At 39.0% G+C, this 24,567-nt stretch overlaps 2 protein-coding genes across 7 annotated transcripts in view; one reads left to right on the forward strand and one right to left on the reverse strand.

Moving 5' to 3' along the window:
- Positions 1–1,034: 1,034 nt before the first annotated feature.
- On the forward strand, positions 1,035–12,995 carry PIWIL1 (piwi like RNA-mediated gene silencing 1; the record flags this gene model as incomplete). Its single annotated transcript, XM_080629009.1, has 17 exons — positions 1,035–1,163; positions 1,987–2,108; positions 2,771–2,851; positions 3,722–3,919; positions 4,299–4,410; positions 5,343–5,463; positions 6,112–6,229; positions 6,393–6,507; positions 7,452–7,639; positions 8,340–8,416; positions 8,754–8,950; positions 9,271–9,374; positions 9,873–9,943; positions 10,413–10,566; positions 11,415–11,540; positions 12,062–12,209; positions 12,879–12,995. Exons 1-17 carry the CDS (start codon positions 1,050–1,052, stop codon positions 12,993–12,995), a joined length of 2,163 nt encoding a protein of 720 aa, XP_080485135.1. The 5' UTR covers positions 1,035–1,049.
- A 2,896-nt stretch (positions 12,996–15,891) lies between these two features.
- RIMBP2 (RIMS binding protein 2) overlaps positions 15,892–24,567 on the reverse strand; it is a gene marked incomplete at both ends in the record, with an annotated part of 125,106 nt that continues 116,430 nt past the window's right edge. For 4 of the 6 annotated variants that reach the window (XM_080628352.1, XM_080628355.1, XM_080628354.1 and 1 more), the window contains 6 exons: positions 17,868–17,894; positions 18,474–18,608; positions 18,765–18,836; positions 19,475–19,578; positions 20,301–20,469; positions 22,641–22,825. In XM_080628352.1, coding sequence (XP_080484478.1) covers positions 17,868–17,894; positions 18,474–18,608; positions 18,765–18,836; positions 19,475–19,578; positions 20,301–20,469; positions 22,641–22,825 — 692 coding nt within the window. Of the gene's footprint in view, positions 16,081–17,867; positions 17,895–18,473; positions 18,609–18,764; positions 18,837–19,474; positions 19,579–20,300; positions 20,470–22,640; positions 22,826–24,567 lie in introns of those variants that run through there. The other 2 variants (XM_080628350.1, XM_080628353.1) reach the window with 1 other exon arrangement.

Below are 24,567 nucleotides of genomic sequence, written 5' to 3' on the forward strand. Positions count from 1 at the left end.
AGTGTCACAACAATGTAACAGCAACTGTAGTCCCTTTTTGCATAACTGAATAATAACTGGAGCATGCCATGGGCCCAAGAATGGCAAGGCTTGGTTCTGCTCAAGTCACTTTGAGCCTGAAGCAGTACAGTTTTCATTCTCGCCTAGCTTTTCTGTCTAGAGCTATGCTGATGTTAGGTCATGGATCACTGTACTTAGCAGGCAGCTGTATTGCTGGCCTTTTGTTTTCTCTTTATAGCTTCATACAGTTATGCTTTGTATGTTTTCATTATTTTTTGTTTTCATCTGAGATGTTGTATTTCAGATGGGAAAAATGGATAATGAAACCCAAATTAAAATGGATGATCCATAATTGTCTACAGTGTACTTTTTGTATGAGACTTGTGTCTTTAAGAGAAATTGAAATGAGATATGAAAAAATCAGAAGAAATACTTTAAATAAGTTATCTGAAGCCACTTCTTACTGTTGTGGGTTTTTTGTTTGCTTGTTTGTTCATTTGAAAAATCTTGAAATACCTAAAAAGATGTCATCGTGTAACATACATGAATGGGAATGTGGATATCTCTAGTTATTGACACTGTTAGTTTTTGTTCTATGTTTATGATTTGTGTAAAGCAAGATTAATTTGTTCACAAAAGAAGCTTAAATTTTGGTGGAAATTCATCTTTCTAGTATCCAGTGCAAATCCTTTGGGAAAGAGGTTACTGATCTAAATGCTTGCTGTGAGAGTTTTCCTGACAACTGAAGGAAAAAAAGCTCTAATAAGTGGGTGTCTATGATAACACTACACCTGTGTGAGCATTTCATATAGCTTACTGAGTTGCGGCACACAGCAGACCTCTAATCTTTGTCTGAATGCCTTAGTTTTTTGAAATGTCTCAGAACTATTGAATTCCGATAAACTGGTAAAAGTTTGTAACTATTGACATTTTTGCCTCTCATTTTAGGTACTTCGGGTGTTACGATAAAGCTAACTACAAATTACTTCCGTTTAACATCTCGACCGCAGTGGGCTTTATATCAGTACCATGTTGGCTATAGTCCTGAGATGGAAGCACGCCGCCTTCGATCAGCTTTGCTCTTTCAGCATGAAGAGCTAATTGGAAAGACTCATGCATTTGATGGATCAATACTATTCTTGCCAAAAAAGCTGGTGAATAAGGTGTGATACAAGAATGCTATCTTATTTTTTATTTTGACATGCATTTTATGATGCATCTTGTTTCTTACTGGTCTAGAAGTTAGAGAATTGATGTCCCATGGGCAGTGTTTAGTTGGGTTGAATATATTGGTGTAAGCTAATTTGCTTGTGTAGAGAAATTTGGTTTTAAACTTCTAGTTCTCATGCTTAGGTTGTGCAGGCAAGAATAATCCTCTGCATAGAAGTAGATAGTACATATAGTATTTTTCCTTTAGTTTTCTTTCTGCTTATATCTTTTCATAACTTCTGTATTTTAACATCTAAAATAATCAAAAGGATAGATGCAGTGGGTGTATGTGGCAAGGTTTTGGTAGCTGGGTGGTCTTGGATGGCCCCTGTGGCAAGAGCTGTGGGCCTGCCCTGTGCTGGAAATTTCCAGCTGGCTTCATAACAGACCGACTGTAGACCAAAGGTGAGCCCGTCAGTGAAGCTGATGGCTCCTCTCTGTTTAAAGTGGGAGAGAAATGCCATGTACTGATGATAATACATTAAGTTTATTTCTTCAAGTTGAGTCTTTTTCCTGTGATGGTAATTAGTAAGTGGTCTTCCTGTTGTCTTACTGAATTCAGCTGCTTTGTGTTTAAGGCTCCATTCTTCTCTGTTAGTCATCTTCACCCAAATGAATGAAGCCTAAAGTAGTTTACAGTCATAGTAGAAATAAAATTCCCATTTGAGCAAAGTCTTGGAATCTTAACATGCAAGTCCAATTGGATATTAATGGAGCAAAGTGCAGAAAAAGCCTAGTTTGCCTCTAGTTTCATTGACCTAACTTTACTTTTCTCAGGTTACTGAAGTGTTTAGTAGGACTCGAAATGGAGAGGATGTGAAGATAACAATCACATTGACTAATGAGTTGCCACCTTCTTCACCTACATGTCTGCAATTTTACAACATCATTTTTAGAAGGTTTGCTGTCCAAGTTATATCTTTATAAGAAACCATTTAAAAAATGTCTGACCTGTTATTCCTTTCCAAGGAAAGGACTACAAACCGATATTACAAATGTAAATTTGTAAGCCTTTGCAGCTACCATTACTGTGTGACCAGTCACATCTGGCACCATTTTAGTGTGCAGTTATACGCATGTTTCTGGCCCATGTTAGTGTGAAATGAGTTCATACCTTTTTCCTGTGGAAGCAGATTTATACTAAAATGCTAACTGTTGTGGGTAGTTAGTCCTATAGCTGCCGTCCTATTGTGTCTGCAGATTTGCCTCTTAAAGCAAATGGTAGTGCAGGACTTTGAACTGGCAAATTACTTCTTTTACTGTAGTCTTTCCACTTAACCTTGGTACTTGGGCTACCTGCTTCATCTGAAGTATAGCTTCTTTAAACTGCTACCCTCAGCTGGTTGGTGAAAGGTTGGGTTGTGTGCTAATATTCTGAAATGATTAATTGTCATTAATAAGTGTCCATGGCCTTTCTAAATTGAGTTTAATTAGAAGGTCACGTGTGATTGTTTTATCTGATCAGATGGACCAAAAGTGAGGTTGGGCAGAGGGATGGGACCATGCATAGTTCGATAAAATGAATAATAATGGTAAATGACATTCATATTTCAACTTCCAGGCTTTTGAAGATGTTGAATTTGCAGCAGATTGGACGCAATTACTACAATCCCAATGACCCAATCAGCATTCCTAATCACAGGTTTGGAAAAAGGATACTTGAGCTTAGGGGTGTGCAGGGAAAAAGGATGAGAATTTGGTACTGTTCTGGTGGTTTATTTTGTAATAAAACCATGGACTTAAATTGGTATTCCTGGGAAGCATGTGACCTCCTTCTCAGTTTCCTGTATGTATAAGATCTCGTTACTTGTTACCAGTGTGTATTGTGCTATTACATCTAACTCCAGTGTCAGAAACCTTGCTTAAATGTCTGTAAGGCTGAGATCTCTTGAGTACTTTGATTTTAAAGCTCAGAAGTGTCTTGCCTTCATTCTGAAGGCCATTTAATCTGTGGAAATTCATACCTGGCCATACCTAGCTGTGTGGCTACAGGATCCCATACAGTGTGACTGTTGCCTATGGCTAGCCCTAGGCCTCTTGTACAAGTTAGTAAGCTTGAGTTTTGACTGGAGCCCCATCATGTATCTGTAGTGTACTCCTTGCCATTTACTTACCTGGCATAAACTGGTTGGTGGAAGAAAGTGGACAGTGTTTTACTAGATAAACTGTTGGTCTTTTTGAAGTGTCTTGAATACCTGTACTAAAATACCTGACTAAAGATAACTTCATATAAAATACTTTTCTTTTTTCTTTCCTTTTTCTTTTTCTTTTTTTTTTTTTAACTTTCAGAACCTTGTTTGTATTTGGATAATGGTTTCTCTGTGTATAGCATGAGGTGACCCTGCCCATGGCAGGGGGGTTGGAACTAGATGATCTTAAGGTCCTTTCCAACCCTAACTATTCCATGATTGCCTGCTTTCTAATGTCTGGGAAATTAGGCAGAGATGACTCAGGGGGTGAGAATAGAAATGCTTTAAAGCATATTAAGATTCTGTTTGTTGTTCTTTGACAGGTTGATGGTTTGGCCAGGCTTCGCAAGTTCTATCCTCCAGTATGAGGAAAGCATTATGTTATGTGTAGATGTGAGCCATAAGGTTCTTCGCAGTGAAACAGTGTTGGATTTTATGTATAGTCTGTATTACCAGGTTGAAGAGCAAAGATTTAGAGATACCTGTGCTAAAGAGCTGATAGGTTTAATTGTTCTTACAAAGTAAGTCTCTTTGTATTCTTGTTATCTTGGAGATTTGTTTATTTTTTGGGGATGTTGCATGTCCTGAAGTATACAGTGAAGCATCAGAAAGATGAAAATGATATCGTTGTCAAGCACCAAACTAATTGAAGTGACAGCATTTACAAAGGCAGAAAGTACATGCTGGATTAGTTCTGTTTTTTCATTTAATTTTATCACAGTTTAGCTTTTAGCTGAATTGTTAGCCTGTTACATCAAAAAACTTGATGTCACTGCTGCTGATAGGAACAAAACTTCCAGCTTACATGAGTATTACAATTAACCTTTTTGTCCTGCAGTTTTACTTCTTTTCTGTTTGAGTTAAAATGTAAAAAAAAAAAAGATTAAATTATTTATTTAGGTACAATAACAAAACATACAGAGTTGATGACATCAACTGGGATGCCGATCCACAGTGTACCTTTAGAAAATCAGATGGTTCTGAGATCAGCTACGTCGACTACTACAAAAGGGTATGGAAACTGAACTGTCAGCGTGTGCGTTATGCTGTGTCCAGTCCTCTTGAGCATCTTTATTAATGATCTGGATGATGGAGCAGAGTGTACTCTCAGCAAGTGTGCTGATAATTTACTGGAGGTAGAATATATGGACAGTCTTTAAAGAAATTACTCTTTGATACCTTTGGTTCTTTGAAACAAAATTTACATATGTCTTTCATAGCTTAACCTTCTCGACCATGGAGGCTTACTGCTGTAATTGTGAAATCTTTCTGCTCATTAGTTTCAACTGTAAAACAGGATGAGGCTTAAAAAAATAGAAGCAAAACTTAGGATATTCATTCTAGTTCCAGATAAATGATAAATTTTCTCTGCTTTTTTCAACTTTGCTGTGATCTCACTTTTTTGTTTTAAAGTGCTACCCTTTGGATGATTTCTGAGGTATCATTCTCTTTAAGAAAAAGTTAAACTATGAAGTATGTTTGTTGACATGAGTAACTGCTACAGACCAACTCTTGCCAAATGCAAGGAAGGGTTGTTGAGTTTCAGAAACTTCACTGGGAATCTTTTTTGATTCTTGTGTTGTCTTGAATTAAATTGTTCTATAGAACAGGAACTTTGCCCATTACTGAACTGAAATGAGCATCCTAATCTTGAACTGGGTACTGTGGGTGATACAGCCTAGAGCAAGGCAAAAGCATTGTTGCTGTTGTCTCTTAAAAGCCAATAATTTGATCTCACCAGTAGAGAAAATAGTGCTTCCCTGTTTGGCCTTTTCTGACAAAAGCTGTTCCTTTCAAGTTAGATGTACTAACTCAAAAAAGTTGCTGGTTGCTTTTGTTTCAGTTTTGTTTGTTTTAGGAAAAATACTAATTTTCTAAAGTGAGCATGATTATTAAGAAAACTGTTATGAATAAACTAATGTACAATATACATTTGTAATACAGCAATATAATCAAGAAATTACTGACTTGAACCAGCCTGTCTTAGTAAGTCAGTGCAGGAGGAAGGGAGGAAACATGATGTCAGGACCTGTGGTTCTAATTCCAGAGCTCTGCTTCCTAACAGGTACCATAGCATTGTTTCATATCAAACCATCTGTTAAATCATAATGCATACTGAAAATGGTATTTTGACAGCAGCCTCTTGCCAAGTTAAATATAAGTGTTTTGTATGTGTAAACATGAGTTTAGACTGAAGTTTTGTAGCCAAAAGATTAGATTATATAAATGCAGCTGAAGAGTTTGAGGGGTTTTGATGTTATGTGGTCTTTATGTGTGGTGTTAAACACTGGCCTACTGATAACTTCAAGAGTTTATTGGAGGTGGAACTTCTGCTGAAGAAAAAAAGGTAAATTTACTATAAATTGATAATTTTGTAAGATATTTAAAGTACCTTATTGCTCTGAGATACTGACTTTGCACTAATCATACCTGTCCATCTCAGCACTGTTTTGTTTTCCTATGGAAAATGTAACTCAAGAGCTGCATATGTTGTGTGGTTTCCTCTCAAGTGCAAAAATCTAGAATTTCCTTTTTCTGTGCATATTGGGAGTATAGGGGAGTACTGTGTCTGAGTACTGAGTACAGGGAGCAACTGAAAACCTTGGTTACTACTGACACTTTGTGTCTGCAGTGCACACATAGTTAATCTGCATGACTTTCAAGTTTTCTTTTCTTAGTCTTTTTACTCAGAAAAAGATTTTGCTGTTAACAGGATTAACTGAGAAGATGCGTAATGATTTTAATATGATGAAAGACTTGGCTTGTCATACACGACTGCCACCTGAGCAAAGGCAACGTGAAATTGGAAGACTTGTTGAGTACATCCGAAAGTATGCTACCTTAATGTCTTTTGTACTATTTTATCGTACAGATTTTTCATGGCAAACTACTTTCCTGTAACAAAACTTTGGAAATTGTACTGGCGTTAAAAAAAAGAAAAGTCTCAGCAAGAACAGTTTTCTTTGTTTTAATTTAAAACCTGTTTTTAAACAGAGATGACAATGTTCAGAAGGAACTCCGAGACTGGGGTTTAAGCTTTGATTCTCGTTTATTATCCTTTACGGGAAGAGTTGTTCAAGGAGAAAAGATCCTTCAATCAGGAAATGTGGTAAATAAAGCAACTTCTAAATATTTTGGATAAACTGATAAAGCAAGTTCTTAAGGAAGGAGGTGCTGCGTGTTGGTTGATAAATGAAGGTTTGTAAGTGAAGACCTTATACACAAATCTCTGTCCAAACAGGAGACACTCAAACTTCTTAATTTGTTTACAGGTTCTGTTTAGAAGCCCCTGGAGTTTTGCTGTCTTGCGTTTCAATAGTGTCTTCCTTGCAGAACAGACCCTCTGTCTAAAAGTCATTTCAGATACACAAAGTAGGAGACTATAGCTGTTTCTAACTAGCTTCCATTTATTAAAACACCAATGCTTTAAAATGAGAACCTACTAATTTTTTTCAGTACGTAGAATACGTACACTATCTGTTCACTCAGAGTTGAGGCGACTTAGAGGTGAGTAACTTGGATTTCAATAGGTCGCCATAAAACATGATGTATTTGTTCTCTAGTAGAAGTCTTTGTTTTGAATAGATGCAAAAGGGCATCTTACAGTATCTTTGTGTATCTGTGTTTGGTAAAGGGCTTTTTTGTGTGTGTTGGGTGTTACTGAAAAGATCTGATATCTTCATAGTAATACTTTCTCAGCAGTTGCCTTACTAAAAAGGAAAATGTAAGAAAAATAAGTCAGTGCATAAACAGCAGTGTCTTTGTAACACAGAATCTGTGTGGCAAATAGCAACAATTTACCTGGGCTAAAGATCCTGAGTATCTTTGCATCATTATGAATGAAGCATTTGAAGAGTGTGTGATTTTTTGAAAGGGCTAGTAAAGCTCATTTTCAATCAGTGACAAGAGCAGTAAAGGAACAGTTCAGAATAATTTTTATTTTTCTAGGCAGAAGCATTCCAATCTGTTCTTGAAGTGTATCAGGAAGTAGTTGTGGTATAGCTTGTTCAGGAGGGTGTTGATTTTTCTTCTTTTACTGTCTCTTATTTACAGTTTGAGTACAATCCTCAGTTTGGTGATTGGTCAAAGGAAACTAGGGGAGCTCCCTTAATATGTCCCAAGCCCTTGGACAACTGGTTATTAATGTACACGCGCCGCAACTATGACACTGCTAATACATTGCTTCAAAATCTGTTTAAAGTCACACCAGCTATGGGAATCAAAATGAACAAGGCAACCATGTAAGTGTCTTTAGAAAGCTGATGGAAAAATCATTTTATTCTTAAGGCATATCTGTTAGCATGCTTAGGCCGTTAAATGAGGAGTATAGTGTAGCATGTCACAGTACCAAGTTCTGTGAGATATGTGCTAAAGCAAAGTTGCTTTCGGTAAGCAAATTGTTCAGTTTTATCCAGTGACTGACTTCTTACACTTTTATTGGTTAAGAGTTTTCACTGGAGGTTCAAACATGACAAAACCAAACTGTGTCAGATGTAAAGTTGTTGAGCAAATCCTTCTCAAGTGAAGCTATATTTAATATGAAAAGGAGTTTCGGATTAAATGGTTTAGTGTGTGGTGTCCCTGCCTGTGGCAGGGGGTTGAAACTAGATAGTCTTAAGGTCCTTTCCAACCCTAACTATTCTGTGATTCTGTGTATTTTCTTGCTGACTTTGGATGTATTCTGATTTGTTCTCGTTGCAAAGATCTTCCTTTGAGTACCTGTGCTTGCTTTTAACTTTGAATTTCATTGCTGTTGGAAGCCTGAGTTATAGGTGATTCCTCTTAATCTTCAAAATGTGTGAATGTTGTATGTTTATTAATAGCTGTAAAAGTGACACTTCATACAGCACTGATGCATAATGAGCACTTATGTTTTTGCTGAAGTTTCAATAGCTGTTAGTTGGGGTTTTTTTCTGTAAGCATTTTTCTCTTCCTTTTCAGGATTGAAGTAGATGATAGAACAGAAGCTTATTTAAGGGGTTTACAGCAAAGTATTACCTCTGACACAAACATAGTATGTATTTGAACCTGTAATTTCAAATTGCGTTAAACTCTGTTATTGGTGTTTTAAGACTAGTGGGATTCATTCTCAGAAATAAAACTCTTGGCTCCTGAGTATCTGCTGTATGCCTGCTCATACTGCTGTTCAAACTCCAAAGTATGAGTATCCCTCTGGGAAAAGAGCCTTTGTACTTGGCTCTGGAGCATGGGCACTGAAACTTTACAGGTATTTCTTTCACTGTGAACCTTGAGTATTCCTCTTGAGTGTAAGAAACTTCTAAAGATCTACAACTGTTATGTAAATCTGAGAGTGCAGCTTCTTAAAAACATTCCTTTTTTTTTCTTTAAAGGTAGTTTGTGTTTTGTCTAGTACCCGAAAGGATAAATATGATGCTATCAAGAAGTACTTATGTACAGATTGTCCTGTTCCAAGTCAATGTGTGGTTGCTCGCACTTTAAGCAAGCCTCAGACTGTTATGGCCATAGCAACAAAAATTGCCATACAAATGAACTGTAAAATGGGTGGAGAACTTTGGAGTGTTGAGATCCCAGTAAGTGATTATTTTAATTTTTTTTAATGGTAATGGCTTTTTTTTATTGAGCCTTACTTAAAAACAAAGCCTTTTTCCCCAAAAAAGAAAGAAAACTGAGTATTGTTTGTGTAGTTTCTTTTGTGTCTGTGAGAAGAGGTGTGAAGTTAAATATGACATAAGGAGATATTTAATTCAAGAACTGTGTGCCTGAGGTTTACTGAAGTATCCTGAAACCACAGACCTTACGTCAGGATCTTGTTTGGCTGTAAGATGGAGATGATGAGTGCTTTGGCATGTCTTCATGTACTAATATGTGTTCTGCATTGATTCCTTTTAAGCTGAAACAGGTAATGGTTGTGGGAATTGATTGTTACCATGACACACTATCTGGAAAGCAGTCAATTGCAGGATTTGTCTCTAGCCTGAATCAAGCAATGACACGGTAAGATTTGAATTGGGGGTAAGGGGAGTTGGGGGAGAAATAATCTTTGTATCTCCCTTAACTGAGAAGTAGCTTGTATATTGTCATCATGAAAGTGTCCAGATTGATTTACTGTACATAGTCAATGAGAACTATATATTGTGAATTATTTTTTCCACTCTGTCCCTTAAGGAATAGCCTTGTCCTTCTTCCACAGTGCTTGGGAGAGGGGCCAAGTAGTGGGACAAGGAGTGGGATGGATAGAGGGCATCAGCGCTAGGGATCCTCAGCCTTTGGCTGACTTGTGTAAAAGCTTTTTGAGCGGAGTTGCACGTGGTGCTAAGGCATTTGTCTACCGCAGAGGCTTTGCGAGGGAAATACTGCACTAGCACATTAACTCCTGCTTGACTGCATTGACCTGCAATTAGACTTAAGTTCTCATAGCCATTTTAAAAATAACTTGATTGAGGTAAGCCTGGGAAATGCTTGGAAGCTCATCTGTTACTTTGTTCTTCACAGGTGGTTCTCCCGCTGTGTTGTTCAGAGTCGTGGGCAAGAACTTGTGGATGGCCTCAAGGTCTGCTTGCAGAGTAAGGGAAGGCTTTCTGTTCTTCTTGATTCAGAACTAAGAAAGACAGTTTAGCTTTCGCAAAACACGTTTCTTCAGCTGCCTTGAGGGGAGTCATTACCAAATTAAAAATTCAGTTAATATTGCTGAAAATTAATAGCATTTTGTATTCGTTTCTCCATTGATTCACGTATTTCTTGATAAGTACATGCTGCTTATCAGTGAGCTTCAAAGAATGCTTTAAAGGAGATGGATTTAAAGGATGACAGCTCCTTGCTGTGATAGAGGCCAGCAGAGTAGATAATCTCCTTGTGCTCTTTCTTTTTTTGCAGGTAACACTTGTGTATCATGATGTGTACCTGTTTCTGGTTAGTGAAAGACTGAGGACCTTAGGTTTCAAAACTTAGGGCTGTTTTTCCAGTAATAAAAATCCATTTTTGTTGTGGAAAGGTTTTTCATTATAGCTAACAGCTTTTACTATTTTTTTTAAGCTGCTCTAAGAGACTGGTTCAAGTGGAATAAGTATTTGCCCTCTCGTATTATTGTGTATCGTGATGGTGTAGGAGATGGACAACTATATACTTTGGTTAATTATGAAGTGCCTCAATTTCTGGATTGCTTGAAGAGTGTTGGTAAAGACTACAAGTAAGTCTGTTTCCACCAACCCTCTTTTTTATGCTGCAAGAGAAATAAATGCCTGGGTACTAAAAGTGGTTACTGATGAAGATTTGCCTTTTCATCCTTATTTTGAGTTCAAGTAACTTAGATTAGTAACTAGATTTACCTAGCTTGTAATATGTTAGGAAAATTTTTTAGTACACACACCACTTGAGTATTCAGTGTACACACTCTCCAGGCATTCTTCCTCCATATGGTAGTCAATACTTTTTTTTCCAACTGGTTGATCATGTCTGGTAGGTCAGTTTTTTAATTACCACTTCTGAAAGGGCTGACTGTCATCCAGTCACTTTTGTTCGGTGCAGTTTTCAACTTTCTGCTGTAAAACTTAACAATTGCAGTGACTTGGTTTCATAATCTGCTTTGAAAAATGAAAATATATCCTGACAAGGTGGCACAATGCAAGTTACAGTAGTAGAAATTGAAGGGCTTAACTACTTTTGTTTGGCTTCTGTAATCGCTTGCTCTTTACCAAAACCACTGTTAAAACACAGTCTCTTCCACAGAAATTGAGGAGGAGAGATTAGAAGTAAGATCTGTAGTTAGAAGATCCCTTTTTAGTCACTTTTGTGTCTCCCTGTTAAGTTAAATTTAAGGTGGGTTGGTGAGTAATAGTATCAAAGTTATACCTGAAACTAAAAATTTCAAGTATGAACATCGTATTTAATCTACATCAATAAATTGGTGAAGACTTAAATGTAAAATTAATGTTCTGGAGAACTTTTAAGCTTGTTTGTAATTTGAAGTTCTTCTGAAATACTTAGTGCATTTTTTTTACCATAATTTTGTTGTTGTTTTATTTTCACTTATTTTAGTCCAAGGCTTACTGTGATAGTTGTGAAGAAACGAGTGAATACCAGGTTCTTTGCAGAGAGTATGGGAGCACTTAAAAACCCACCCCCTGGTACTGTTGTTGATGTGGAGGTTACCAGACCAGAATGGTGAGTTTGTATAGATGTAGCATGTCTGTTTGCTGGCAACCTGATAATAAAGGAAATGTATCTGATATTAAATTGATTGGGGATCATGTAGAGTAGTGCTTTCTGTACTTCTGTCCTTTGGTAAAGAAATCACAGTGACTGTGTAGATGAAGAAAATGGACAAACTTAAGTTTTCATTATGCAACACTTCATGGTTTCCAACTTCCAGGATTTGTATGCTTTGCAGTGTCACATATGCTTTAAGAAAATGCGCAGGGTGGGTATGGGGAGGAAAACTCTCTGTGAAGAAAGATATCTCCATGGTCTTAAAACTTGTTCCATAGCATAAGACTATTTATGTTATTCCAGATCTCCTAGCCTTTCAGGAATAGGGTAAGTTGATTTTTGTGATCAAAGGATAAGCGTATTTTTGGGGTTTACTCAATATGCATAAAGTGACTTGAAGAAAATAAGTAAGACAAATCCACGCAAAGCAGCTATTTCTGTACCAGACTGCTAAGGTTCTGTATCTTCTATTACAGGTATGATTTCTACATTGTGAGTCAGGCAGTGAGAAATGGTTGTGTTGCACCCACTCATTACAACGTAATTTATGACACTAGCAAACTGAAACCTGATCATATACAACGTTTAACCTACAAGCTTTGCCACATGTATTATAACTGGTCGGTAAGTATTTCCTCTGGGAAATGATAATGTTTTTCTTCTAAGATTGCATGTCAGCATGCAATAACAACCCACAAGAGGGTAGAAAAAGGCATCCTTAATCCAAAAAGCCTGCAGGTATGCTCTTGACCTAGAGTGGTGAAGTCTGGAGATTAAAATAGTCTTTATTTTCACTAGGAAATACTTATTATTTCCAAATTCTCTGTCAAAAGCAAAACTGAAATGATTTTTTTTTCTTACCTGCAGAAATACTTAGTTCTTTGTATGGAGATGGAACAGCGTTCCTCCATTTCCCTTAAGGCTTCTTCTGTTGCACACCCAGATCAGCACACAGTTGGCTCATGCCTGAGATGTGCTTTATATCTGTCAGTTCAGTGATCAGAAATTCTGCATGTGACTTACACTTCAGTGTCAAATGTAAACCTGTGTGAGAGGCGCTTCTGGAGTGAGGAGGGGAATGGAGTTTGGCAGTTTTGGCATGTGTTGTTCTGTGAAGCAGATTTCTTTAACATGCTCAGTGTATGTAATGTTTTTTTCACAAATGGGCATGGTCTACAAGGAATATACATTTTACATGTACTCAGACTGTTGAACTCCAGGACTCTGCTACAGTGAATGTGTGCTTATTTAGGCGACTTGAAAGTAATTCCTTTTTTCTTTTTCCCTCTGCAGGGCGTTATCAGAGTACCTGCTCCCTGTCAGTATGCTCATAAACTGGCTTTCCTTGTTGGTCAGAGCATTCACAAAGAGCCAGACCTGTTACTTTCAGACAGACTCTACTATCTTTAAAGTTGAGTTACCAGCTAAAAAAAAACCATTGTAGTTCCTTTCTAGGGCATGGGAAATTGTCTGGGATCTGGTTTTGGTCTGGTTTTCTTCTGAAGGGACATGTGCATGGGGCATAATGAGCATGTGCAGTTGTGGAAGCTTTTCATGGTAGCAGGAAGAAGCTTGAGATGGCAGTCTGCATCATGCATCTGCCACCTATAAAAATTACACTATTTGGCATTATTTTTTAATACTTATTTAATAGAGTTTCTGGGATTTTTCACAAAAGGTTATCTGTTGTTCTTATAGTTTAGGGAAGCCTTACACAGAATAATTAGCAGTCAGGCTAGCATATTACACTGTCAAATTTCAAAATGCAGTTGTTGCTTCCTTGTTTTTCTTGGCTATTGCAATGAGGGCAGAATTACTTCTGTATCTTATCACAGCTCCAGGAACACATTTATGAGCCAAGGCTAGGGAATGCTTTCAACAAAAAGGTATGGCTTAGAACTCGAATGCTGTTGTGGGTGCTGTGTGACTTGCACTGGACTGTCATACTGAAGTGCTTTTTCTTAGTCTTGACACTTCCTATTTACAAGACAGGGTGAGTAAATTGTTGTTTTACAGCTGCCAATGTGTAACTGGAATGAACTAAACTTCTTGGTTGACATTGTTTAAGGGCATTCTTGTTAAACATAATTTCCATAAAAGAATGTAAGTGCACTGACGAGCAAGAAAGTAAGTAGATGGTTTCTGGTTGCACAGCACAGTTCCCAGTAATGAGCAGTGCTTACGCCTGGATGTGCCTAATTTGGATTAGTGCTGGTTTTTGGTGGTTTTTTTTTAACTAATGTGTGTTGAACCCTGTTCCTTTTTGTTGTGAGATTTAAATAAAGTTATTGCTGTAATCCGTGCTGATTTGCTCATGTCAGATATATTTGCTTACATACTTCAAGGCCGGGCTTTGGGCATGTGGTGTGACATGTGCTAGAATAACTAGCTTGCTAACCATTTTTACCCCTGGAAAGCTCCTGGAGCTGTGTGTCCAGAGAAGCCTTTACCTACAGTGAACTTCAGCAGCCACCAACACCGCTGAAAGATGAGGGAGCACCAGAGCTTGTGTTCAGTTCAGGTTTTTAATTTCCTGGGCTGACAGCACTGTACCAGCTTCTTCCACATGGAATTTGTAATGAAGAGAGGCAGTGGGGTTTTGTGACAGATATTTCATTTTGGTCCTTCTGCTGTCATACAGTGATAGCCTTCCCTGTTCACTATTACGATTCAATATTTCTTCCTAGTTCTGTATCACTTTGCCTGTTACAGGTACTCATTGTGATCTGATTTCTGTCATTGGGGTCAGTAGGAAACTGCGTCCTTACCCACCACAGAAAGGTAGGAAATGGTGGCTGTGGCCTGTTCCTCGTGGAACAGTGTCCCTGGGCAGGTGGCTAATTCTTCCTGAGGGAGTGGGAGGCTGACACTGTAACCAGGGAGCTGATACAGTACATTCATGAAACATACTGCACTCTACAAAATATCAAATTATTTATTTATATAAAATATAATACACAACAGTTGTACACATGCACACACCCACACAGTACTTTACCACAAATTTAGGCCAGTTATTTTCTTTAATTAACTGTTATAATCTAGCACACGGTATCTTACAGGAATTTACATTATTATCTGAAGACACAATGGGGAAGCTTTGATCATTCATTTATAAACCTTCCAGAAATTACAAAAAGAAAGGCAGTCTGAAAAGTATGTATAAACAGTAAAAACAATTTACAAATGGACAAGAATTACAAAATAGTACCAACCAATGACTGCCATCAGTGTGTACGATTGGTTTGCTGAAGATGCCAATACTGCAGCTGATATTTGATTATCACCTGGTGCAGCCTTTTTACTGGCTACGGCTTGGGGATGTAACACAGTTTTTCACTTTTTACTGTAGACATGCACTTGATCGTCAATCTGACATCAGCAATATCAAAATGCCTTTAACTTTGTACTGTACCTCCACAGGGGAAAACACGGGGGATTGAAGGGTGGTTGTGCTGGAGGTTGTGGGTTGTGTTTTTTCCTCCCCCCAATTTAGAACATCGAACCCGGAACTCCAAAACTGGAGGTGGTACAGTTGAAACTAGGTGAGTCTCTGAATAACTTACAGTGTATCTGAGTTCAGCTTAGTGAAAATGTTGACAAAAGAAACCAGTACAAGGGGTTTGGTTTGGAAAAGAAAGAAAGAAAAAAAAGCAGCAAAAACAGGAAAGAAAGTATTTTGCGCAGCACTTTCAAACTCCCAGGAGTTACATCAGACAGTGGATGGAGTCAGTAACAGAGTACTTGATCTTAAATTACCATGTTTGAGGGAAGATGAAGACAGCTGAATACACAGTACATACAAAGTATACGCTGTATATTTATTAGACAGTACAAATCATTGTGCATTAATAAGGCAAAACATCAAGGCTGATTAAACTAGGAGTTTCAAGACCATTTCTGTTAGAGATAAAGATTAGATAGAGTAGGGTGATCTCTCTGCACTTGGAGTCAATGAACAGAGTTTTCTTGCCCCACTCGTGGTTAAAGGAGACTAAAGGCTGAGATTTATCCAGTGGAGTTGCAGGTGTGAAGCTGACTTCAAGTAAAACCACGTTCTTCTGGTCTTAATCCCCCAAAATTTTAGTCAATTTTGTTTTAAAGAAATATTTGCAACAAATAATCCATTTCTTTTTTTCTTGCTGTTTTGATTAAGCAATTCCCATGATTGTATTGATGTCAGAGTTAAAAATGCAAAGGTTTGGGGAAGTGGCACTGCATAGTCATGAAAGCCCTAGTTTTGACGTTTAAAGAAAAAATAAATACACAGACTGGAAGCTTTACAAGTTGTCCAGGAGAACATGACTCATTTCACTGCACCCAGCTTTTTCAGCAGTTTCTTGCCTTTGGAAAGCAGCCCCTTTTTCTTTTTCGAGGACATATCCCTGCCTCTCCCGGGACTACCAGAACCCATAGGTGACGTAGGTGACCCAGAATGGAGATGGACTGTGGGGGATGGTGCTCTCCGTGATGTACCTGTATTCTCAGGAGGAACCTATTAGGTACATTGTTATAATTTATTGAATGTTTGAAAGCTTAAAAGCTGTTATCATCAAGAACGTTGGTAACATCCCTTGTCCCATCACCCACTTAAACAAAGGGCTGGTTCCTTTCGTCTTTGTGGCTTAAAACAGTGTACAGGCTTATAGACAAGACACATTTTGAGAGGAAGTAGAGACGATAGGAAACACTCAAAGAGCCCTGGTTTGGTTACATGTCTTTAAATGAGGAGTTGGAGACACTCCTTTTGCCATAATTCTGGCTACAAAAGCCACAAAACTGGTTTTGGTTTTGCATTTCAGTACTCTGATAGTACAGAAATGAAGAGGGGTACTTTTAGCTAGGGAATTAAGAGAAATGTGTTAATTACTACAGATCAGCAGTCTATAGAAGCCAAACCATTTCAGAGGAAATGACTTAAAATGCTACATGATTATTTGTCTTAAATGCCTTTTCTTTAAAATTGGTTAGCAAACTTTATGTACAGATTGAGAAGATGGCACACTGGCTTGAAAGAAAACAAAAAAAGAGAAGGAAAAAACTAAAAACAAAAGCTAAAATGAACCTTAATTGCAATCAAAGAAAGCTTAAAGACCCTGGCTGCTTGATGTGTGTGCTGCAGCTATGAGGTTGCTGAATGAGGGTGAACATTTGTACGATAGTTAGATGACAGCATTCCTAAACATTTTAAACAGTTAGTTTGTTTGTTTGTTATTTTTTGTTTGTTTTTTAAATCATCAAAAGCACTTGAATGAAAATGCTGAAATTGCTCATACTCAGCCTACCCTAACTACAGTGCCCGGCTGGCAAAATGCACTACTACCAATTCAAATGCTATTTTCACAGTAGAATCCATGCCATGGGGACCCCTGCTAGCTTTGTGTAGTTCAAGTTAAAACACTACAATTTACTGGCTGCGTGTGCAACAGTGAGATAAGCAAAGGGGCTTCAAGCCTACTTTGATTTTTAAATCAAGGTCTAATTCTAATGAAAAAAAAACCCAACTTGGTAAAGCACCCCAACGTACACCTGAAGATACCATATTTTTAGTCTAATGCATTCATCCAGTGAGCTGCATGTTCCATAACAGACGTTTATTGCATTGGTAAACCAAACAGTTGCCGATATTTCAAACATGCTCTTTCTAGGAAAGATCCAGGTACCCTGTACCATGTGAGGGGATGGTTTCAGAATTGCTGAATCATTGGCCTTAGGCAAACTGGGGTATAATCGATTATGGAAAACACATTTTAAGGCAGACAATTTAAGTAGCTAGATTTGAATGTAGTGAGTTTCAAAACCAACTATACCCTCGGCAGCTACCACACGTGTTGGCTTACGGCTCATCTGTGTGCTCAGTAAGGGCTGGGGGTCTGTGCTTTTCTCTCCACACAGGAGCTTGAAATTCCTCCCGGCTTGGCTAACAATGCAATATGCAGCTGTGGTTTGTAGGGCAGTTAGACACCAAACGCGCCTTTCTATGGAAACAAACATTTAGCTCGGGAAGAAATATGTTCCAAACACTGACCTTCATCAAGTGAGGTCTAATTGACTGAGGATTCCTTCTGAAAGGATTTGTCTCCTGCAAAAACTAGATTGACTTGACCAGGTACAGTGCAAGCGTACAGCCTGTTTTTCTGTGGCCAAGGGGTTTGGAGACATATTTCTTTTCTTTCTCCCCACAATTAAGTTTCAAGACTTGCATTAGAGAGCCAGGTAGCTTAACTGAAATCTCTATTGGTATCTTCAGTTGCTCACTTACGTGAAGGCTACATTGCCTTATTAAGGTGTGAAATGAACACTCTTCTTCTGTTTCCAAGCAGATGAGCAAAGAAATAAAAATATATATAAAATATATAATATATAAAAGTATTGCAGTGATGAAACAAAACCAAAAATGAGATACTCTAAACATGATTAGTCTTTGATAAAAGACAAGTCTCTGGGCAATTAACTACTGCCAGTTGGAACAGGGAGCCATAAGGACCAAGAGATGAACACTGTCAGTCAGCTGCAGTTACAGTTCCTGGTCAGAGGAACGCCTGGTCCAGACTTCCCTCCACAGTAACTTTTGCCCTCCTCTAGGTTCTGCATGTAATAGTAGTAGCTTAGGAGCATTACGAGGTAACTACTTGCTTAAACTCCAGTTACAACTGAAGGTAATGTAACGACTGCAATCAGATGGTAAATTTGGTTTCTCCACTGATAACGGTAAGGAGCTAGCGGGAGGCTCAGTCAAGGCATTTTCCCTCATGTTTTATTTTATATATTTGAAACAATTTTAAATGGGCAGATGGATTTAAAATGTTAAAAGTAACGTCTAAATTATAGGTGAGACAGAATGGAATGGAAAATAAAACATTAAGATTTTCTTATTCGGGTGCTTACCCTTTTTGCTTTTGTACGCATCGGTGTATCGTGAGCGTAGCGCGAGGGCGCATCAGACAGAAACACTTCCACATCGTCAGGCACTTCTTCAAGGAAGTTGGAAGGAACCAGCCCCTTTTGTCCGTTAAGTTCTCCCTGCAGCAGGATAAAAATTCCAGTGAATGTTTTAATTGAAGCAAATGTAGGTTCCCAAGAGAAAGGGAGATACTTTTGACTGGTGAGGAAGAGGAGTGGTAACAGTTTCTCTGACAGTTTGTAGCAGTCTGAGTGACTGAACAGCAGCCAACTTACATAGTAAAACCCATCTTCATCAATTTCACCAAAGACAGTAATGATGTCCCCTGTGCAGAATGTCAGCTCCGCCTGCAGGAAAGGAAAGAGGTGACAGAGCAGGTTTTGCTTGGCAAAGGTGAACATTTTTAATACTAAATCCATTAATACTTTTCCAAATTCAACTTCTGAGAGCAAAATCTTTGGTTTGTTTTTCAAATGTATTTTTTTTTTAGCTTGCTAACCCCAGCACCTCTCCTGCTTGGGTTCCAGACACCCCCAGGGCTCCCTGGGACACGAGCTGGGCTCCTCTCAACTGCATGGGTTTACATGTCATTTAGGTTTTGTAACATATTTTTAATTCCTGTGGCAAGTAAAATGTGGGAACATACAACAGAAATTTGAAAACAATAATTGGAAAATAACAATTCCCTACTCTTTATAACTGCATATAGAATTGTGTTCTGTACATAGGTATGCAGATATATTGCACAGCAGACATCCAAAGCCAACCGTATCATGTCTTGAGCTGTATTAAATAAATCCGACAAAGACTGTTCCTTGCTTTTCACTGAACAGGAACTAGAAATCTACTTGCTCAGGAACCATGAGCTTGTCACAGCCATCTGTCCCGAAACACTTGACCAGTGTTTGTAATTCTCAGCTACGTTTGAGCACACCAGCTCAGGGAGCGATGCAGCTCCCTGAGCAGAGCCATGGGCTGTCAGTACCTCTACATCAACGTTGGGAGAGCTTTCTCTGGGATCATAATCGTACAGTGCCACCATCCTCCGCGTGGACACAGAATGCTGTCTGCCACTCCGCCTGTTTCTTTCTGTTCCGGCCACAAGGAGAGGAAGGGAAGGAAAGCTGTTAAAGTTACTTTGAACGGAAAACAAGCTGCAACTTGTCCCCACATTGATGTCAATCACCCAGTGTTGATACTCTCTAGCATTGTGATAAAAGGCCACAGATTACCAAACCTATTAACACAGGTAAGAGTTTCCAAACAGCACATTTGCTTCATAAATAGTTTCTGGACAGTTGCCTGCCCTCTGTCTCCTGAGCCACTGCATCCTCTGCACAGCATTCCTTCATTTAAATGGCTAACATATTAAATCCAAAGAGAAAACACACACAGTGTTTTAAAATGCTAAAACAGGTGAACTGCTGGGGGTAGGATGCTAACAGCTCTCTCAGAAACATCCCAGAACAGAAGAATTGCTTAAAAATTATCAGGTAGGGCAACATTTCTGTCACAAACTGCCTCTCCCTCTTTCCAAGCTAAAGTCCTTTTGATTTCTCAGCTACTTCACAGGACACTGACAGTTGAGCACAACAAAAAAATCCACTTATATTGGCAAAATATAAAAAGATATGACCGAGATTAAATATTAGTTGAATAAAATCATCCAGATACTGACTGATATCCCACAGTGTAGTAAATGGCTGTAAAAGATGCATCTGCATGTAGTGAAAACAAAAGGCAAAGCAGCTCCAGCCCCGTTAAGAGCACTCCAGAGTCAGGAGCAGTCAAGTGTGCATATTTTCTCTTACCTATTTTCTCCACTGGTGTGTTCAAAGGAAGAAAGCCTTGTTTTAGGAGCTGATCCATCATCTCTTCGTCATCTGCTTGGATCTCAGAGACCATATTACATGGAATAAGGCCAATCCTTGTACAGGTTTCTCCACGATAAAATCCATCGGCGTCTTTGTCCCCATAAACCTATTATTCAAAGAGCGATAATGTTGGTCAATAAAGGTTTTAGCACTTGGAATTCTGATGCAGGTTAAATGGTTACTAGAGCATAGACAGATGGCTACAGTTTAGATGTGGGATTCTGTTACCTTTTGACTACCCTGGCTGATGCTATAGAACTGGAATTCTGTTAATCTGAATTATGACTGAATCTGAATTATTAGATACATAAGCAGAATGTCAAGTCTTTTCATTAGCAGTGAAATGCACAAAACATGAGAAACACCATTAGAAGCCACCAGTTTCTCCCTGTGCTGAGCCAAAAGTATAGTTATGGGTTTACACTGATGCTTATGGAATTATTCACATGGCACCAACTCTGGAGCCACCAGAACTTACTTTCAAACTGAAGCATTTGCCGAACTGTGCCAAAGCGGTGGTGTTTTGAATAGAATTACTTGTATAAGATCAGAGATGTCTGTGTGATAGTTAATATGCTTGATGGATTTCTTTATTTGAGCTCTGCTGCTGTCTGATGTGAACTAAGGTATCAAAATAGCGTGAAATCCATCAGAGAGAACAGGTAACCCCCAAATTTCTCTTAGCTTCCAAAAGCGCACTCAATTCATAAAGGCTGATAATGCTAAAGAGGCCTGGATAACGGCCTGTACTGAACAAGAGCACTGCTCTTCAGGCCAAACTGATGACTCAGTTCAGGCTGTTCCTTGTTTGGGCTCAAGTGGCTCTTCTCAGACCACTTAAAGAAAATCGCACCCAAAAAAAAAAATCACACCTAAAAAAAAAAAAAAATCACACCCAAAAGAAAAGCCGCCACACACACAGAAACCTGCAAAACCCCAAACACCAGCAGCAGGCGGGAGGGAGGAGACAGAGAGAGGGCGCTGCCCCCCTCCTCCGGCTCAGCTCATGCACAGAGAGTGCCTTGGAAAAACAAACTAACCCATCTCCTGAGCAATTTGATGACATCAGACAGTAACCACCATGGTCCCAAATAGAAACAGCGCTGAGTTTATATCAGATGCGGGATCTCTCCAGACTTCTCAGTGCCAAGCATGTACATATTTGTGATTAGATAATTAAAATACCTGAGGAAAATGAACATTTTTGCAACAAAAAACAAGCCCTTTTCAACAAGCTTAATGTTTTTGGCATAAGCCTTATCTGACATAGGGAGGGAAGCAAGACATCTAACAAAGTATTTAACATTACAAAACTGTGACCTAGACATCTGTGCTAGGATCCAATCCAACACAGTGGAAGGCAGTCAGTATTTTATTAGCCCAAGTTACAATTTTATCTTTGAAATAGGCAATGCAACAAATGAGCCTGTATTTTTATAGCTCCTGTCCCAGAGCACAGTTAAATCTCAATCCCCCTTTGGACCGCAGCAGCTGCTCCTTCTGTCGCTCTCATTTCTGCTCATCCTGCACCACATCAATTACACAAAAGGCTGCTGGAGGAGCTGTTTACATTTGCTGAGTCAGCAGAAAATCTGATGGTGTTTAAAACTGAGCTCAGCAAATGGAACAGCTTTGCCTTGCAGCTGCATAAGCATATGACGAGGCAAGCTGGGCTGGAGGGCTTGCTTGAACACTGTCCCTGACACCTGAAATGGAGCAGAGTTCTCTTCCATGCCCAGTTTCAAGGCAGCTTGTGTTTGACATCACACAGTCAGGAAAGGAGGTGGTTTTCCCAGCTTCAGAAGACTGGGAAAGAGAAATACCTAACTTCTGTACTTCCACTAATTAAACTAGGAGTGCTTGGTGTTTAAAAACTACAGCAGCTCCAGTACGTATGAATGTGCAACACCAAACACTTCTGCACTTCTGTGCTACCTCTGCAGGAAAGACACCCTCTCTGAAGCAGTTCTTCCTGCAGGACTTGTGGCAATGGCCATAGAGGGCTTCAGAGTCACAATTTTGGCCTTGGCACCTAAATCTCTAATTGAGTCTGTCCCTAACTAACTATAGCAACACTGAGATTTTTGCCCATTCTGTAATTATTTTTAAGCCACTAGCATTAGATATTAGGTTCCAGATCCACTCAGATTTACAGCCTGAACCTCTGGAGGAGTAAAACCCTTAGTTTCTAGTCACACAAGTTGCTTTCTCCACAGGGAACAAAGGACAGCTGCTTGTAAAACAAGATCCTTCCTTTCCTTTGGGTTTAGATCCCACCTTAATGATCTGTCCTTCTTTAAAAGGCAGCTCCTCTTCTGCAGCATCAGGATTTGGGGACATTGTCAGTGGATCGTAGTCAAAGAGTGCAACAAATATTCGAGTAGAAAGATCTTCTGTGCCCGGATCTGTTTCTGATTCTTCATAAATATCTGGAGAAAGATGGTCATGACCACCATAGCCATCTATGGAAGTAAATCCAGAAAAGAACAATTCAGAACAAGTTGGCCTCAGCTTTGAACTATTCCAGTTAAAAATGCCTGGCATTTCAGTGAAACCCCAGTACCTCACTGCACGTCCTATTAAGCTCAATGTTGGGTTTTGAATTAACAAGTTGGTATTTTTCTAAAAAGCATGTAACGATGAGCATGCACTGAATGTGGTGCTGATCTCTGACACCACACTGACATTTACACATGTGATTGCAGCTCAGGTAAGAAAGCCATTTCTGTTAGGTTTACTAGAGCTTGCCATAAATTAATGAAGCATGTTAAGAGTGATATGAGGAGTCTGATAGGCTTTATCATTACTGCAAAAAGAACCATGCTTTGGATCCACCTGATTTCCAGCACAGCTGCTTCCGCTCTTCATGGACACAAGAACGCCCATCCCAGCTGTGTTGACAGACCATGTTTTAGCTACCAGGTTTAAAACATGGTTATAACCTCTTCTCTCCAGACAGGCAAGAAGAAATACATTTCAGTAGTTATTACTTCAGTGTTGAAGCTATACTGCCTATGATTTTGTTTAAACACAGTCAATAGTTAACATAGCCAGCGGTGCCCCAGACCAACCCAAACACTTACAAGATGTATTAAAATACATGAGAAATAGTTAGCTATGGCTGTATTTAACCACATTAACAGGCTCCTGAGGAAAGACCATCCCCAAATGACACTGCACTGGAATCTGGCACCAAATCAATTAGGGCATAAAAAATGAGAACTGGTGCTTTGGCTCCTATCTTCCACACTTTTCAAATGACTAGAAGAATGTCCATGATTCAACAACATACTTAAGGATGGACTGTGGTAAAACTGAATTAGAAAATTAGGCCCAAATGGCAAACAGTGTTTGACTGAGAGGTTTCAAAGGCTTTTAGTTTTATTTGAAAGAGCACATGGCAGCGCCTCCCCCAAAAAAAAGGCTCTTTCAAGACATATGAAGTCCCCAGACATAAAGCCCTCCAAATCACAAGCCACTTGTGAAACGCTTGGCTTACAGTGCACATCCCACTCACTTCGGCGGGTCACCTACTTTCGTTCTTTGCTCAATCAACATTTATCATCCAGTTCACAAGGTCCTTCACAATGAATCAATTGAGAAAGGGATGGTATGAATTATGATGGAAATGTAGTTCAACTGTATCAAAGTCTTCCCACCCAATTTTCATACTAACACGATTTTTACTGTAATCTCCTCTTACAAATGGAACTCTCCCATTTTTTGGTAGTAGTTCAAACATTCAATATGGAACATTTTAGGTAAAATTCCTCTTTTTGCCTCTACGTGAGATGCATTTAACGTTTGATATTTTTAAACTGCCAGGAAAAAAATTTAGAGGGTCACAGCTTTAAGGGAACAGCTACGAACTCTTGGGTCCAGAGTGCAAGAAAGAGTGTGAACAGGGAAAAAGTGCAGAACAGCAAAAGGGCAGGGAAAAATTCCAGCCAAGAAGCTTTACGCAGGCACAAAGCACAGAAAGGAAGTGTTGGAGAAGGACGTATATGGGACAGAAAGCAATGGGACACGAAGGATGGGATTCTTCCCTGTTCTGCTCTCCTCCCACAGTCAGGTTACAGCCATACTCAGGCCCACCAGGTGGGTTGAGGGGTGTTTTGTAAATTAAAAGTACCAATTTGTGCATCCAACCCCAAGTGCAGTTACTGGGGGTTTGCTGCAAACATCAATTACAGCCAAAGGTGTC

This window comes from Psittacula echo (genome assembly GCF_963264785.1).
Source record: "Psittacula echo genome assembly, chromosome: 13".
Lineage (NCBI taxonomy): Eukaryota > Metazoa > Chordata > Aves > Psittaciformes > Psittacidae > Psittacula > Psittacula echo.